The sequence below is a fragment of the Myxocyprinus asiaticus genome, chromosome 21 (genome assembly GCF_019703515.2).
Source record: "Myxocyprinus asiaticus isolate MX2 ecotype Aquarium Trade chromosome 21, UBuf_Myxa_2, whole genome shotgun sequence".
Taxonomy (NCBI): Eukaryota; Metazoa; Chordata; class Actinopteri; order Cypriniformes; family Catostomidae; genus Myxocyprinus; species Myxocyprinus asiaticus.
The window spans coordinates 10,899,732-10,915,538 of NC_059364.1; the positions used below are offsets into that span (position 1 = coordinate 10,899,732).

The 15,807-nt window shown below is 36.8% G+C and overlaps 1 protein-coding gene across 5 annotated transcripts in view; it reads right to left on the reverse strand.

Moving 5' to 3' along the window:
- Window positions 1-15,807, reverse strand: part of LOC127412420 (adhesion G protein-coupled receptor B3-like) — a 252,987-nt gene that overhangs the window by 116,793 nt on the left and 120,387 nt on the right. For 4 of the 5 annotated variants that reach the window (XM_051648751.1, XM_051648750.1, XM_051648749.1 and 1 more), the window contains 5 exons: window positions 15,523-15,633; window positions 12,058-12,219; window positions 8,193-8,357; window positions 3,950-4,114; window positions 1,077-1,241 (listed from right to left, as the gene is read on the reverse strand). The exons of the other annotated variant lie outside the window; for it this stretch is intronic. In XM_051648751.1, the coding sequence (XP_051504711.1) occupies window positions 1,077-1,241; window positions 3,950-4,114; window positions 8,193-8,357; window positions 12,058-12,219; window positions 15,523-15,633 (768 nt within the window). The remainder of the gene's footprint in view (window positions 1-1,076; window positions 1,242-3,949; window positions 4,115-8,192; window positions 8,358-12,057; window positions 12,220-15,522; window positions 15,634-15,807) is intronic. 5 annotated transcript variants of the gene reach the window in all.

Genomic DNA, 15,807 nt, shown 5'->3' on the forward strand with positions numbered 1-15,807 from the left:
TATTTTAATGTTTGCATTACATAAACAACTACATTTACAAGCTTGTTCAAAATGAATTGTTGATTAAATTGTGCGGCAGCTCAACTGACAGGGTGTATGAATTTATATAAATATACATGTAAATATATGTATATATATATATATATATATATATATATATATATATATATATATATATATATATATATATATAGATAGATATAGATATATAGATATATAAATACATACACGGTATATGTGTTTGTGTGTGTGTGTGTGTATATATATATATATATATATATATATATATATATATATATATATATATATATATATATATATATATATATACACATGATATGTACTGTATGTGTGTGTGTGTATATATATATATATATATATATATATATATATATATATATATATATATACACACACACACACACACACACACACGAGTAAGGTTATTTTTCTCCATTAACCAACATCTTATGGAGTTTTGTGTTCCTTGCCACAGTCGCCTTCAACTTGCTCACAGAGGTTCTAAATACAATTGTTATTTAATGATTTAATTTCTATACACAATTTACAATCATATTTAATCAAACTACATAATGATCACTCTAAGACTTTATAGATATTACAGTTTAATTTTTTGTTAATGCATGATTTCCTGTAAAGCTGCTTTGAAATGATGTGTGTTGTGAAAAGCGCTATACAAATAAAAAATGACTTGACTTGACTATATTGGAGTAAGTGTACATGTAACATACATATGTATATATAGTATTAAGCATATATACATCTAAGCATAGCCACTGCTTCCATAGAGTTTCTGTTTCTTATGCATGGGAATAGCATACATCATTTATGTGACATAAAACATCAATTACTGGCCAAAAGTTTGGTGACCACCTTTACTCCCCACAATGGAACATACAGATACAGTATACAATCATTATTTCTCACATGAATAGTGATGCAGCGCAAAATCATGGCTCTCTGAACGGAAAAGATGATTATCCCCGCATCCTTCTCTCATTCACCCCTTTCTGCTCATTCTGACATAATTGGTTCTCAATTATCCACAGGGTTACCTGGGCAACGCTGCTCACTGCATCTGCGGACCTCCTCCCCGCTACCATCGCATGGTTGCCCTGTGACTGCCAGACCCTGGCACACACGCACCCTCCTCTGCCAACCACCGTCACAGGACTTAGAACACCCGCTCCATGGTGCCCAGGCATTCCACTGCCCATTAGCTAAAGATAGATAGATAGATAGACCTGCTTTTATGTTGCAAGTACAAAGTGATTTAAATAGATTGTAAACACCTGAGCTGGGGTTAGTGTGGGATATCTGTTTGCATTTTCTTATCCTATTCATCTTCTTTTACCTTCTAGCTTTCATAATATTCATCCCTTTTAAAGTAATATCAAGATTAAACCTTTATGTGGATATGCACTTTTGAACCGTTTTTTAACTGACTTCTATGAAAGCTCAAGACAATTACAAGAAATGTAGTGTGGAACATTATAAAATATACTCATGAAAAAAAAGGGCCTGAGCATTAAAAATCAACCAGTTGCTTGGAGGCTCGTCACACTGAAATGCTCTGCAACATCCCGAAATGCCATAAAACTGGGACTTTAGACAAAATTCTCCCTTTATTTAATAAATAAAATAATTCCCATGATACTTTCAATGATCAGATATTTGCCTCTGCTTTAATAGCGTGAGGGTACCCTGCAACAGGATAATAATTTTTTCTCACTTTGCTAGTCCTGGAACACATTTTATGATATAGTTTTAAAAGGCTCTGGGATATTTTACGGGCATATAATTAATGGCATAAAATGTTGAATCTTGGAATTGGAAAGGAAAAAAACAGAAAAGGCAGATGTTCCCCTCAGCTGTGCTATAAATCATACGTGAGAGGGGGTATATTCACCTGTTGACTGCCATTCACCTGTACTGAATGTACTTTCTGTTCAAGGACACATTTAAATTAACATTAAGACTATGTGGGGGACGGTGAAATGTTACTCTGAAATCAATAAATAAATACAAGTCAAACCATATAAAAGCACTGGGAGATATGTGACCTCTCCTTAAACTACATGGCTTTATATAAAAGACTTTAATCAAAAAACCTCAATAAAAGTGTCAAACACATCTTGGAAATTATATTTTAATATTCCAGTTCAAAGAAGGCTCAATATCTGATGGCATACAAGCATCCAAGCAAAAATAATATTCTTACCACTGAAATAGAAACAATTCTTATCATTTCAGTCTATATTTTATCATATTTATAAGTTATGATAAAATTTATAAGTTTATCGTATTTATAAGTTTTATCATATTTATAATGAAAATCAAGCCATATCTGAAAGTGATTTTTTGAGAAACCTTATAAATATGATGCTGCACTACTTTGCCGTTGTCATAACACTTACTGTAGCATGCATCTTGTTGTCAATTGGCTGCACACATAAATATACTTTAGTTACTGTATAAAGTTGGCTATAAAAGGTAAACATATGCAAGGAAGCAAGACTTATCACAATGCAGTGTGCAAAAAGATATGAAAAGAAGGCCAATCACAATTCAGTATACAAATATGACTACTGGTTGAGAGATTCTAATACTTTAATCTTAAAATTCTTTTAAATTATAATGTTTTCAAAGACCAAAAATGGATAGCACATGTAAAACTGAAATTATCTAGCAAAGTCTGTATTTAAGGCAGCTCAAGTTGAACTACTGTAATTGAGAGGTTTACTTAGGGTTAGGGATTTAGAATAAACCGCTAACCAGAATGTTTTAGAAATATCATTACATTGCTGCCTTGCAGGCACTGTAAAGTTACAGATATAATGTATAGATATTTCAAATATAACTTGTAAATATAAATATTAAAGTGAGATATACATATACATATACTCAGTATATATATATATATATATATATATATATGTATATATATATATTGCATGTGCTGGGGTTGATGCTTCAACAGAGCAACCTCACCATGTAAGCAGCTCAAATCTCACACTGACTGTCTGTTATCATGAACCACTTCTCTTACAGCTTACAATTTCATGCTGAGGGGCCCCAGTGTTTCCATGCTGAGGGGCCCTTGTGTTTCAAAGAACTACCTGCCAGGCATACATATTATCTGCCCTCATAAGAGACCCACCACCATGGTCTACCATCAGCACATATAGACTGTGGGTATGACTGACATATATAGAACAGACCTGGTGACAATTCATATGATGTCATTGCAAACAGGGTGGGTAGAATTTTGTGGCTTTTTTTTTTATGTCTATTAGCTTTTGGAGCCATCACAAACTAGTGTTAAAAAAGTTAACAAAATACTTTTTTCTGTAGATATAGGCATTTTAGATTTACAGTCTTTCTCTTCTGGAAAATTGGACCAAACATTTTTGTGACTATAATCTTGTTTGCAGGGTCATATACAAAGTTTGGTCCAATAAAATTCTCACAAACTGAGTTGGTAGAGAGAATGTTAGCTTCAGTTACTATTCACTTTCATTATTTTATTTTTTCCATACAATGTAAGTGAATGATGACTGAGGTTAACATTCTTCCTAACATCTCTATAACAGTATAAGGATGGGCAAGGAGGTGGCGGGAACCGGCTGAACAGTAAACATAAAGTTTTAATGTCAGACTTAACTTAAAACCAACATAAACAAACATGCAGCACGGCCACGTGCATCTCTCGAACTGGTGCCTCCGGTTCGTCACTATCCCCCTCCCGGCTGATTAGCCCAATTCACGGCCCAGCCCTGCCCTCCTCCTCATCACAATCTCTTTTCATATCGTACAGAACAACGAAAGTTATTTATGTTTAGAAAAATGGGAGTAAATGATGACATGATTTTCATTTTTGGGTGAACTATCCTTTTAAAGATATTCAGAAGGCAATTCTAAGTGTTACCTGTGCACTCAGGGTTGGAGCATTCTCGGCTCTCCGCCCAATGTCCCCTGCACTCAGATCCCCCATGAGCAGCCGCCGAGCACTGCCTCTTCCTCTGTTGGGTTCCATTGGCACAGGTCACCGAACAATCACTCCACGCACTCCATTCCTGCCACTGCCCATCCACTGTAGGCGCCCATGCAGAACGCAGAAACAGCAAGTGGAGGAAAGAAAATAATGTGGTGAAAAGTAAGTACGTTTTCTGAGCTGGGTTTGGAACATAGCAGATCTTTTGATAAAGCTGAAATTACTTGTGATAAGTGGTCCACTGATTTAGATTTTTATAAAGGCTAATGCCCATATCTAGAGAGCAGGGTAGCTGATGGCTGATATAATGCAAATATATGCAGTATAATAAAAATTGTAATAATGATGGCAAATAATATTTACCCAAAATTTCAGAAATAAACACTTATTTTACACAATATTTACTAAAAATGTATCTATCTATCTATCTATCTATCTATCTATATATATATATATATATATAATCTCAGCAAAAAAAGAAACATCCTCTCACTTTCAACTGCTTTTATTTTCAGCAAACTTATGTGTAAATATTTGTATGAACATAAAAAGACATAAACTGAACAAGTTTCACAGATATGTGACTAACAGAAATGGAATAATGTGTCCCTGAACAAAGGGGGGTGGGGGGGTGTCAAAATCAAAAGTAACAGTCAGTATCTGGTGTGGCCACCAGCTACATTAAGTACTGCAGTGCATCTCCTCCTCATGGACTGCACCAGATTTGCCAGTTCTTGCTGTGAGATGTTACCCCACTCTTCCACCAAGGCACTTGCAAGTTCCCGGACATTTCTAGGGGGAATGGCCCTAGCTTTCACCCTCCGATCCAACAGGTCCCAGACGTGCTCAATAAGATTGAGATCCGGGCTCTTCGCTGGCCATGGCAGAACACTGACATTGCTGACTTGCAGGAAATCACGCACAGAACGAGCAGTATAGCTGGTGGCATTGTCATGCTGGAGGGTCATGTCAGGATGAGCCTGCAGGAAGGGTACCACATGAGGGAGGAGGACGTCTTCCCTGTAATGCACAGCGTTGAGATTGCCTGCAATGACAACAAGCTCAATCCGATGATGCTGTGACACACCGCCCCAGACCATGACAGACCCTTCACCTCCAAATCAATCCCACTCCAGAGTACAGGCCCCGTTGTAACACTCATTCCTTCGACGATAAACACGAGTCTGACCATCACCCCTGGTGAGACAAAATGCAACTCGTCAGTGAAGAGCACTTTTTGCCAGTCCTGTCTGGTCCAGCGAAGATGGGTTTGTGCCCATAGGCGATGTTGTTGCCGGTGATGTCTGGTAAGGACCTGCTTTACAACAGGCCTACAAGCCCTCAGTCCAGCCTCTCTCAGCCTATTGCAGACAGTCTGAGCACTGATGGAAGGATTGTGCGTTCCTGGTGTAACTCGGGCAGTTGTTGTTGCCATCCTGAACCTGTCCCGCAGGTGTGATATACACGTGGTCTGCCACTGCGAGGACAATCAACTGTCCTTCCTGTCTCCCTGTATTGCTGTCTTAGGCGGACATTACAATTTATTGCCCTGGCCACATCTGCAGTCCTCATGCCTCCATGCAGCATGCCTAAGGCACGTTCACGCAGATGAGCAGAGACCCTGGGCATCTTTCTTTTGGTGCTTTTCAGAGTCAGCAGAAAGGTCTCTTTAGTGTCTTAAGTTTTTATAACTGTGACCTTAATTGCCTACCATCTGTAAGCTGTTAGTGTCTTAACGACTGTACCACAGGTGCATGTTCATTAATTGTTTATGGTTCATTGAACAAGCATGGAAAACATTGTTTAAACCCTTTACAATAAAGATCTGTAAAGTTATTTGGATTTTTACAAAATTATCTTTAAAATACAGTGTCTTAAAAAAGGGACGTTTCTTTTTTTGCTGAGTTTATATTAAGTTTAAAAATCTGCTGGTACATAAAACTTTTTTTTTTAAGGGGCTGTGTTCAAATGATCACCTTCTTATTTATGGAATGTTTACTTTTATATAATTTCCGCTAGGACTGAATTTTTTTTGAACATGAGTGTTTCAATTAGAATGTAGTCAGGACCAGGACAGAAACAATTATATGAATCCAGAAAAAGAGAGATAGGGAGAGAGAAAAAGGGAGAGAAGAAAAATCACATACATTTGGAATTAGGGCTACTATCAGCCTGAATAACCCCATTAGCCCTGGGGAAAGAGGTAATAATACTGCCTGAGTGACTGAGATAACTCGCCAACTAGCCAACATGACCCAGTAAAAGCTACTCTTAATTTGAATATTCTCGGCTTGTGATGCGTTACGAAATGCTTCCACTCTGAATCCAAAAGGAAATTTGTTGAAAACGGTGGGTTTTTTCATCACAGGAGAGCTCTGCCGTCAACTTTAAAAGCCTCGAACCAAAATATGCAATCCAGAATTTGGCAACAGCACATGCACTGGATGAGCTGATGCTACAAAACAAAACACAAAGGTGTAAAGACAGGTTAATTGCCTCTTTTTTTTTGCTGAATAGGACTTTTAACGCATCAGACCAACAAAGCTGCCCAAGATTGGACAATCTGTTACTTATCCAGGCAAAGCAAAACATTTACAGTATATGGAAGCTATGATCTCTAAAGTGCCTATCATTCACAGGCAATTGTGCTTATGTGATTTTCCCTTCAGCTCTGCACTTATATTGAGTCTGAAACAGTACTTCTCTCAGCCTTGTGGGTTTTATTGCACACCGTACGTGGTTGCTTTCAACATGCCAAGATGGCTTGTGAGTGCATCCATTCCCACTCTGTCCTGCATATTAAACAATTCCATAATTGATCCTGTAATGTTCCACCACTGGCAAGCTGCTGCTTACTCCCCAGGGCAACCTCAATGTGAGATGATCTTTGATTCCTTATAGACGGGATTAAAAATTGAGGGGCTTCGATGTCAGGCCTAATTCCACAAAATCATTCACAGAGGACAGTAACTCATAAACCGCATCTAAATTAGTGGAATGGTCTTCAATTCACACACACAAAAAAAAATGATTATGATTAGAGAACGGCTGGAAAATCAAGAGGCTTGGGGGAACAAGGGAGGTATCGGATTTGGAAGAGAATGACACTAGAGAGAGGAGTGGAGAGGAGAGGAGAGGAGAGAGTGTAGTGGAGCTGTGACAAGAGTAGAGTAGATGGAGATGAGACAAGACAAGAGTAGAGTAGAGAAGAGCAGAGATGAGACAAGAGTAGAGTATAGTTAAGTGGAGATGAGACAAGATGAGAGTAGAGTATGGTATAGTAGAGTAGAGACAAGACAAGATATGACAAGATGAGATTAGAGTATATTAGAATAGAGCACACTAGAGTAGAGACAAGAAAAAGTAGAGTTGAGTAGAGTAGTGACGAGACGAGAGTAGAAATGTGACAAGGCAAGAGTAGAGTAGAGTTCAGACGAGACAAGTGTAGAGTACAGTGGAGACGAGATGAGACAAGAGGAGAGATGAGAGTAGAGTAGAGATGAGACAAGGCAAGAGTAGAGTAGTGGCAAGACAAGATGAGATGAGACGAGAGTAGATTACAGTTGAGACGAGATGATCATAGAGTGGAGACGAGATGAGACAAGAACAGAGTAGAGACAAGACAAGGTGAGAGCAGAGTAGAGCAGAGAAAAGCAGGCTATAGATAAGACAAGTGCAGAGATGAGATAAGAGTACAGTAAAGCAGATCAGAGTAGAGTAGATACGAGAGTAGAGATGGGACAAGACAAGAGTAGAGTAGACTAGAGCAGTGGTTCTCAACCAGGGGGCCGGGACCCACTAGGGGGCCTGAGAAAACCTCCAAGGGGGCCTCAAGATGTCTTGAAATTATTTAAAATAAGTTATATTGAAATACTGTGTGATAACTCAATTTAAAGGCAGACATTTTTTAAAACCATTATGTAGGCCTACAACATATAAACTGACAGTTCCTGAAATGTCTGGAAACACTAAATTAATCGTGATAAGTATTTTCTTTTGACACTTCTAGAATCTGGGGCTTCGAAAACTGTCTTTAACAATAAATGGCCTCTGAGTCAACAAAGTTGAGAACCACTGGTGTAGAGTAGAGACGAGACGAGACTACATAAAGAAGCAGACAAGACGAGATGACCTTGACCAGACAGGAGAAGGCAAAAAAAAACTCAAGCAAACAGACCTGGGCAGAGAGCAATGTTGCAGAGTTTGCTTTGGGTCTCAGGTCCATCACACGCTCTTCCTCCATGCTGAGGCGGAGTGCACATCCGAGTGCGAGTGCGATGTCCCCGCCCACAGGTGAAGGAGCACAGGCTCCATGGAGACCACTCTTCCCACACACCGTGCACTGCCAACAGAGGAAAAGAGTTAAGACACATACAGTACACACACCCACACACACACCATCATTCAAACAACACCTCCAGCACTAACTCAGTGAGCCTGTTTATCTGCAGCTGTTACACCACTGCAATGAATCAAAACAACTGCATCATTTCCCCTTTTCTTTACAATTTACCTTTTCTAATCCCTTTCCACTACACCCCCATCCAGAGCTCCATGCCTGATGTCATTCTTTTGTCTTTGAGTGATGAAAGACGTGCCGTGAGGGCTTCTGCAGCCGTGCCCGATTCGTCTCACCTCTCTCAGTGTACTTATCAAAGTCCCAGGTGTGCGTTCTGCACGCGCACTTACTGAGGCTTAATTCAGTCATCAGTGTCAAGACTGCAGGGCACCATTCCCCCCTCCAAACATCAAATCCCACTCTCTAATGCTCTTACTGTATAATGAAAACCGCAATCCCACTCAGAGAGCATTAATTAAAAACAAACTCTCGTTGAAGCACTCAGGGAAAGCAGGCATTTCCAAAACCAGCTCAATGACTTTGCCATTAGAAGAAGCCTGTTTTAACTACTGGATTCCCATCTAAAACATGATTTAATCAAAAACATCGAATGTGATTCTTTTCACTTAAAGGTATACTGATACTGACTGGTTCTAGGTTTGTTCTTATAGGGTCGCGAACAGCAAAAAGAATGCTAAATGCAAATAAATAACCATATACTGTAATTGTGAATAAGGATAGCAACATGAATAGGTTTATCAAATGTTTCCCATTTCTTTTGTTGATGTCAAATAATTTGATTGGTGTGTTCAATCAAATTCTATAGTATCTTAGTGCAAATTAATCTGTCACTTGGTTGAAGCTTGTAAAAGTAGGTAACTGCAAACATGAACAGGTTGCTTGACATCCCTGATAATCAAAAACCATGAAAATGTAAAGTAAAAGATAATAAACTGAAAGAAAAAAAAATTGTTGATTTAAATTAATTCAATTGAAAAAATAGGCTCTACTAAAAAAATTAAAAAAAAACTTTGTGTAGCAAAAACCTACATTAATTGAGTTAACCTAACTTAAATTTGATCTATCCAAATAACTCTATTGAACACATTAGCATATTATATTGTATATATTTTTGTACATTATAACAGGTATGGTGCTTCAGAAAGTTTACAGATACCTAATCAGTCATTATACTGATGATCTCTCAGTATTTGCTTCATGAGAATAGCAATATACATTAAGTTTTAAGTAGTAATGTTCCCAACCTCGACCTAACCATTAGCTCCACTCTTTCCCACAATGGTACCCTCCAAAAAAATTCAACATGACAGAAACTACTCTAAACCCCAACATAACAGAACATTTAACACTAACAAGTCTACTACTTGTTTCATTTTGCATAAATAACAATTAATTTTAAAATGTACCCCAATCCAGTCCCGTGTAAAGCATGTTGGGAAATGGAAATCCCCTGCTCAATTTTAGCTATTATTGATGCAGCAAATATTATTCACATAGTCCCAACACATAGTCTGAACATTTCATAGCAATGTCAACTTTTTAATGACTGTGTTGAATATCACTTGAACTTTACACTATATAATTATATTCTCATCTCAAACATAAATTCGTAAGTTGATTTCAAGTGTACTGTTTTAGTATTTTCAATAGTGCTGCTTTCCCTTTTTTTTAGTGTTTGGCGCAGACTGCATATGGGTTCACTTACTATGTCACGTAAAATTTTTCGCATATTACTAGGCCTATGCAGTCCATACTTAATAAATGTCAATGGTGTTAATAAATTGAAATGCTTACGTTAAAGGACAATTTTCGTACTGTGTTGGGTTGCCCCTTGATGCCCAAGGTAATATCTGGGTCCTGAAGCAAAGCCAGTTGAGAACCACTGGACTAGACTTAAACATGACACTTGTCTTTGGCAATACAGTAGTATTTCAAATAAATTATCTAATGTATCCTCTTATAAAACTAGTGCACTGTTTGAAGTGTCTCAGAAGGAGTACAGAGGGGAATTCAGATGAGTTACGTCTTTATTTGGAAATCCACCATACATCCAGCCAAATGTGACTATATGAACATTCACAAACTACAAAGCACATAGTGTGAAAGACTAGTGTGCTAGTCCATAGTTTATTTCTCTAATCCTCTCTTTTTGGCTGCATTACACAGCAAAAGCATGTAAATAAGGGTTGCCCTCAAAAGAAAGGCAATGTTGTGCTCAATTAGGCTGCAGTCCAAGCTAGTCCAGAGGGAAAAGAAATGGTTTTATTTGAGTATTCAAGGGACATGGTGGTCTTAATTTCATTCACTTAAGCACTGGGAGGACCGTCCAGCCTCATGTCATTTAAAGGCTTTTCCAATACCGGACTGATCTGAGCTGCTTTCAATCTTTTGGGAATGTTTTTGCTCTTCTCGTGACTGAACGAAAGACTGAATGAAATTCTGCACCCACGGCAAAATGTGAACACCATCATTAATCTTGGATGTAAAATAAGTCCCCCAAAATGCTTAAAATTATGTACAATAAACTTTGTTAGCAGCATTTGTAAATCATATCTTTCTATCTGTTAATCAATCTGTCTGTCTCAAGGGCATAGATTTGGGGGGGGGGGGGGCTTACAGTGTGAAGATTTTCCATGTTTCCATTGATTGTTCTATAATTATGGGGGGGGGGGGGATAGGTTCTATCTATCTATCTATCTATCTATCTATCTATCTATCTATCTATCTATCTATCTGTCTGTCTGCCTGTCTATCTACCTACCTACCTAGTACTTTAAATATATAGTATATACATAAAGGGCCAGTATGGATTGCTGCTGATCTGACAAATCAACTTACCAATAGTAACAATCACAATAACAATTTCCACATTCCATGTTTTTCTAACATACAGTATGTGCCAGTAAGATATCTGTATATGGCTCTGTACATTATTCATGGCATATGGAAAAGTTGTATATCTACAAAGCTGGCTAAACCGCATTGATTTACCCATACAAAAAGTCTTAAAACAGCTGAATTGCCATTTTTAGAGTTAACAGTATACACAAAACAAGTCTCTCTTCATGCCCTTTTATTTAAAATAAAAATCCAGTTAGCTTGTGACATAAGTTCAATATGCTGCTGAGGTAACATGTAAACAGCATTAATTTACTGATACCGAAAAGGCCTAAAAGAGCTGAACTGCAGTTTTAGAGCTCATGATGAAGAAAAAAAAAAAGTCTCTCTTCATGCCCTTTACTTAAAATAAAAATCCAGGTAGCTCGTGACAGCAAATTCAATGCGGCTGAGGTATTACTGAGCCCAACTCCATTAAGCTAGCACCTCCAAAAATGATGAATTAAAAGGTTGATACATTGAGTAATTAAAGATTTTAAAACAAGAGGGTAATTCAAACATAACGGACTTCGAACAAGTTTTGCTTTGTATTTCAGCAAAGTTTGTGCTGGAAATATACAAAAAGCTTGGCTTAGTCATACATTGATAAGAGTGACATGAAAAAAGCGAAAAATGAGATATGAATGAGAAACTTTATGAAACAACATAAATTAGAGAATAAAATACACAAAGGAAAAGTGTGAATATCACAGCAGACACAAAGATAAATAAATAATAATGATAATAAACATAATATACAGTAAAAGACTCTGAAGGATAGTCCAGTGTCTGTGACTAACACTACCTGGGCAGGGGGCAGTGTTATTGCACACCCTGGACTCTCTTAAAGGGCCGCTGCAGTGTGATCCGTAAGGTGAGACACATGTTCTTGTTCGCACCTGCGATCCTTGACCGCATGTAACTGAGCAAGAGCTCCACTGGGACCACTCCTCAGCACCAGGGTCACCTGTAGGAGAAGGGTGACACCAGTTAAAAGCAGTAATATGGTCATGTGATACCCCGAGGGGGTGGAGCCAGTAGGAGCAGTAGGGGCGTCACTAAGGAAGTCTTAAAGACTTTAAGTGGCACGAGCTCAAATAGGAGCATAATTTGTATATATTTGATATGATCCTGTCTGAATGACTTTCAGGGCTCGATTGTGCATGAGCAAAGGCACTCAGTCCTGCTCCAGGAGATCAAGTTTTCTGCAGAATTTAGAGTTTAAACACACCTGCCAGTTATTGTTAAGTACCATACTACTACTACAGAAATAGTAAGAGTAGTACGCGATTCTAAATTTAGCACTTGGCTGTGTTTTGGAATGGAATACTAGCTTACTACTTACTGAATAATGCGCAGTATATATTATTTGCTACATTGCTGTCACAAGACCTTCCTACATTGGTCTTATGGCCTCATCGTGTTGCATATTCTGTTCAGTGAGTGGGGTAAAGTTGTCATCTAATAAATAAGTATGGCTGTTTTGTATTTTCAATCCAATTTGGGGTAAAAATGTCTTAACATTTGGCAGCCAAATCAAATAATAGGTAAAAAAAAAAAGAAAGAAAGAAAGAAAGAAAGAAAGAAAGAAAGAAAAAAGATGCGGCTGCTATTACTTTCAGTCCATCTATCATTCTTAAAATATAAAGTCGATTTGAGCATATTGCATTAAAGGATACCATATTCCATGTACTAAGATGTTGTATACTGCACATTTTGGCAAATGTAGTCTGTCATCTAGGTATTCTGTGCATATAGAAAATATGCATACTGTGCACAGTATACATAACATATACTGCGATAGTAAGAGTAGTATAGTAGTACGCTGTTCCGAACAAAGCACTTGATTAGCTGGTTCAGGTGTGTTTAATTCAAGTAAGAACAAAACTCTGCAGGAACGAATACCTCAAGGTAAATGTTTAAGCAGTCCAGTTCTGGAAGATAGAAAAGATTTTGTTAAAGTGGCCCATATATGATATAAATATTAAATTAATAAACAGTAATAAACTTCTCAAAAATCTATTGAGAGATTTGTTATTTTACTACAAATCTTAATCTTCATTGTAAACATTTATGAATAATTCTTACATTCTTACATACATCTTCAAAGCAGGATCATATCAGTTTTACTTTAAGGCCACTAAGTGATATTATAATGGGAGCTAACACTGTAAATACTAAGGCTTAACTTCATATTTATATTGTAAAATAATGCATGCAACCAATTTGATGAATTAAACTGAAAGGAAAACGGCAAACAAAACTAATAGATGAAATAAATATATAAAATATGATAAAACTATGCAGAACGCATGCAACATGATTTTTGTTTATTGTTTTTTTATTTATTTATTTTTATTTAAGTTAGAGAATGACCATTGATGAGCGTTAGTTTTCTACTTACTACAGTTCCACTGCAAAACAGACTGACTATATGAACCTTAGACTAGATGGCGATTTTTTTTCTCTTGGATTTATTCTTACCATACTTGTCAGGCAAAATCAATTCGAATTGGAGATTGTTAAAAAACAATGGGTTGGGTTGGATTTCCCCAAGTATATTCAGCAGATTATAGTAATTTTTGATAGCATTGGTCACATTTTAAAATTCACTTGGGGGATGGACTTTCTATGTCGAATCCAACAATCAAAGCTCTTAAACGTTCCATTTGATTACAGTCCTGAGTTAAAAACATTATGATTTACAAACTGTAATGTCAATTCAATCATTGGCTTTGTTTGCTGGCATTGCAATACGTGATTGCTATATGAAGTTTGATATAATTGTTGGTTTAAAAGCATCAGTTGCTTTCTGGTGATTAAATACTGAACTCTGGAACAGCTGTAATTCCCAATAAGCAATAGCATGGCCAGACCAAATACTAACAAGACATTTGATTTCTAGAGAATGTTTTTTTCTTTTTTTTTTTTTTTTTTTGACACTGTAAAACATATAATAAGCAGGCAAACTGTCTCCCTAAAAGAAAATGTTATCAGTATTCACAATATAACAATCCAATTGCCATGCATTGCTGAATAAAGGAATAGTATGACAAGTAAAATGTTTGACTCAAACCATTGAAGTCTTAATTGTGCCTATTAAATAAGATAATGGTGTTCAAAACTTAATGGGTGTAATTAGCTTTAATTTTGTCAGCCAAATCTCTTAAAACACTGTTGAATTAAAGTTTGACGAGCATATTGACCAGAAATAAGATCATGCTCTGGATAGAAATATGCAACTTTTTTTTAGTTGCCAATACACTCAAGATTGGTTTGTTTGGACAAACCATTCCAGAGAATCTATTGGCATGCCCTTCAGTACATACAGTATGGCCTTATAAAAACTTCCTCTGCCATCCTCAGAGATTAGATTTGATTGATAGGTGGATCAACTTTGGATGAAGTGGTACAAGAAAATGCAGGATGAATGACATTCTGTTCATATTTTCTATAAACGTAAATAAATAAATAAATAAATAAACACATAAAAAGACAGAAACTGATTGGAATGGAAACAAGGCCGTTAAGGTTTAGTGTGCACAATGATTTGCAACTCAAACGATATTAAGTGCGACACAAATGTCACAAATATACAAAAGGTGCAAAAATAAACAAAATATAATGGCTGCTTAATGTCCCTCCCCAAAATAGCTATAAATCATCTATAGTACACGCAGAATCAGCCAAATAAAAAAAGGAAAACCAGAACAAAAACATGAAAAGTAAAGCAAAGTAAAACCAAGTAAAATCATTATTATGCAACAATTTTATTTTCAGGTTTCTACAGGCTTTGTTTTTTTTAAAATATATAATTTGGCATTTTAAAGGTACTGTATCAAGGTTATTTGGGCACTAAGCATCTTAGTAAGCATAAGCTGAGTGCCACAAATGTTTCATTTAAACTGACATTGTTTGCTGCTCTCTTTGACTGTTTGTCATTTAATTAATCTCTCCTTTAACAAAATCTGGGTTCTGTTTACTGCTTTTAGTGGATTAAAAAAAGTCTAACTGTGCCATAGGAAAAAAACAAACAAATTGAAACCAGAAAATCCAATTGGACATTTTATATTTGTCAGTATGCTGAGATGAATAATTCTGCCTTGCTTTTCTCAACGTATTAATAGAGTGGTAGAGGGACAAAAAATAAATATGATAAATAAACATGGTCACTTAAAGGTGCAGTACAGAAGAGAGCATGCAAATGACTTAAGATGAAAATTAAGTTTAGTTTACATAGGAAAGTAAAGAAGTATAACTATTATATTACCAGTTTGTGCCATAAATTTAGCAGACTCATCTCGCTCCTGTTGGCCCTTTGTGTCATGTACTGATCTTGGTCGCTGACTTTTAACAGTATGTTCTCCGATCATTCCATATTCTAGGGACAGAATAGAGTTTCATGAAAAACTAGGCTTTGATACAAAATCTTCAGAAAGAGAGATAGAAAGGAACAAAAAGAGCTTAATACAATTCTGGCACAACGTAGAGTGGGTCGCACTTGGCAGTACATGGCTTCAAAACAAAAAGAAATCACACATGGACAACTTTAACT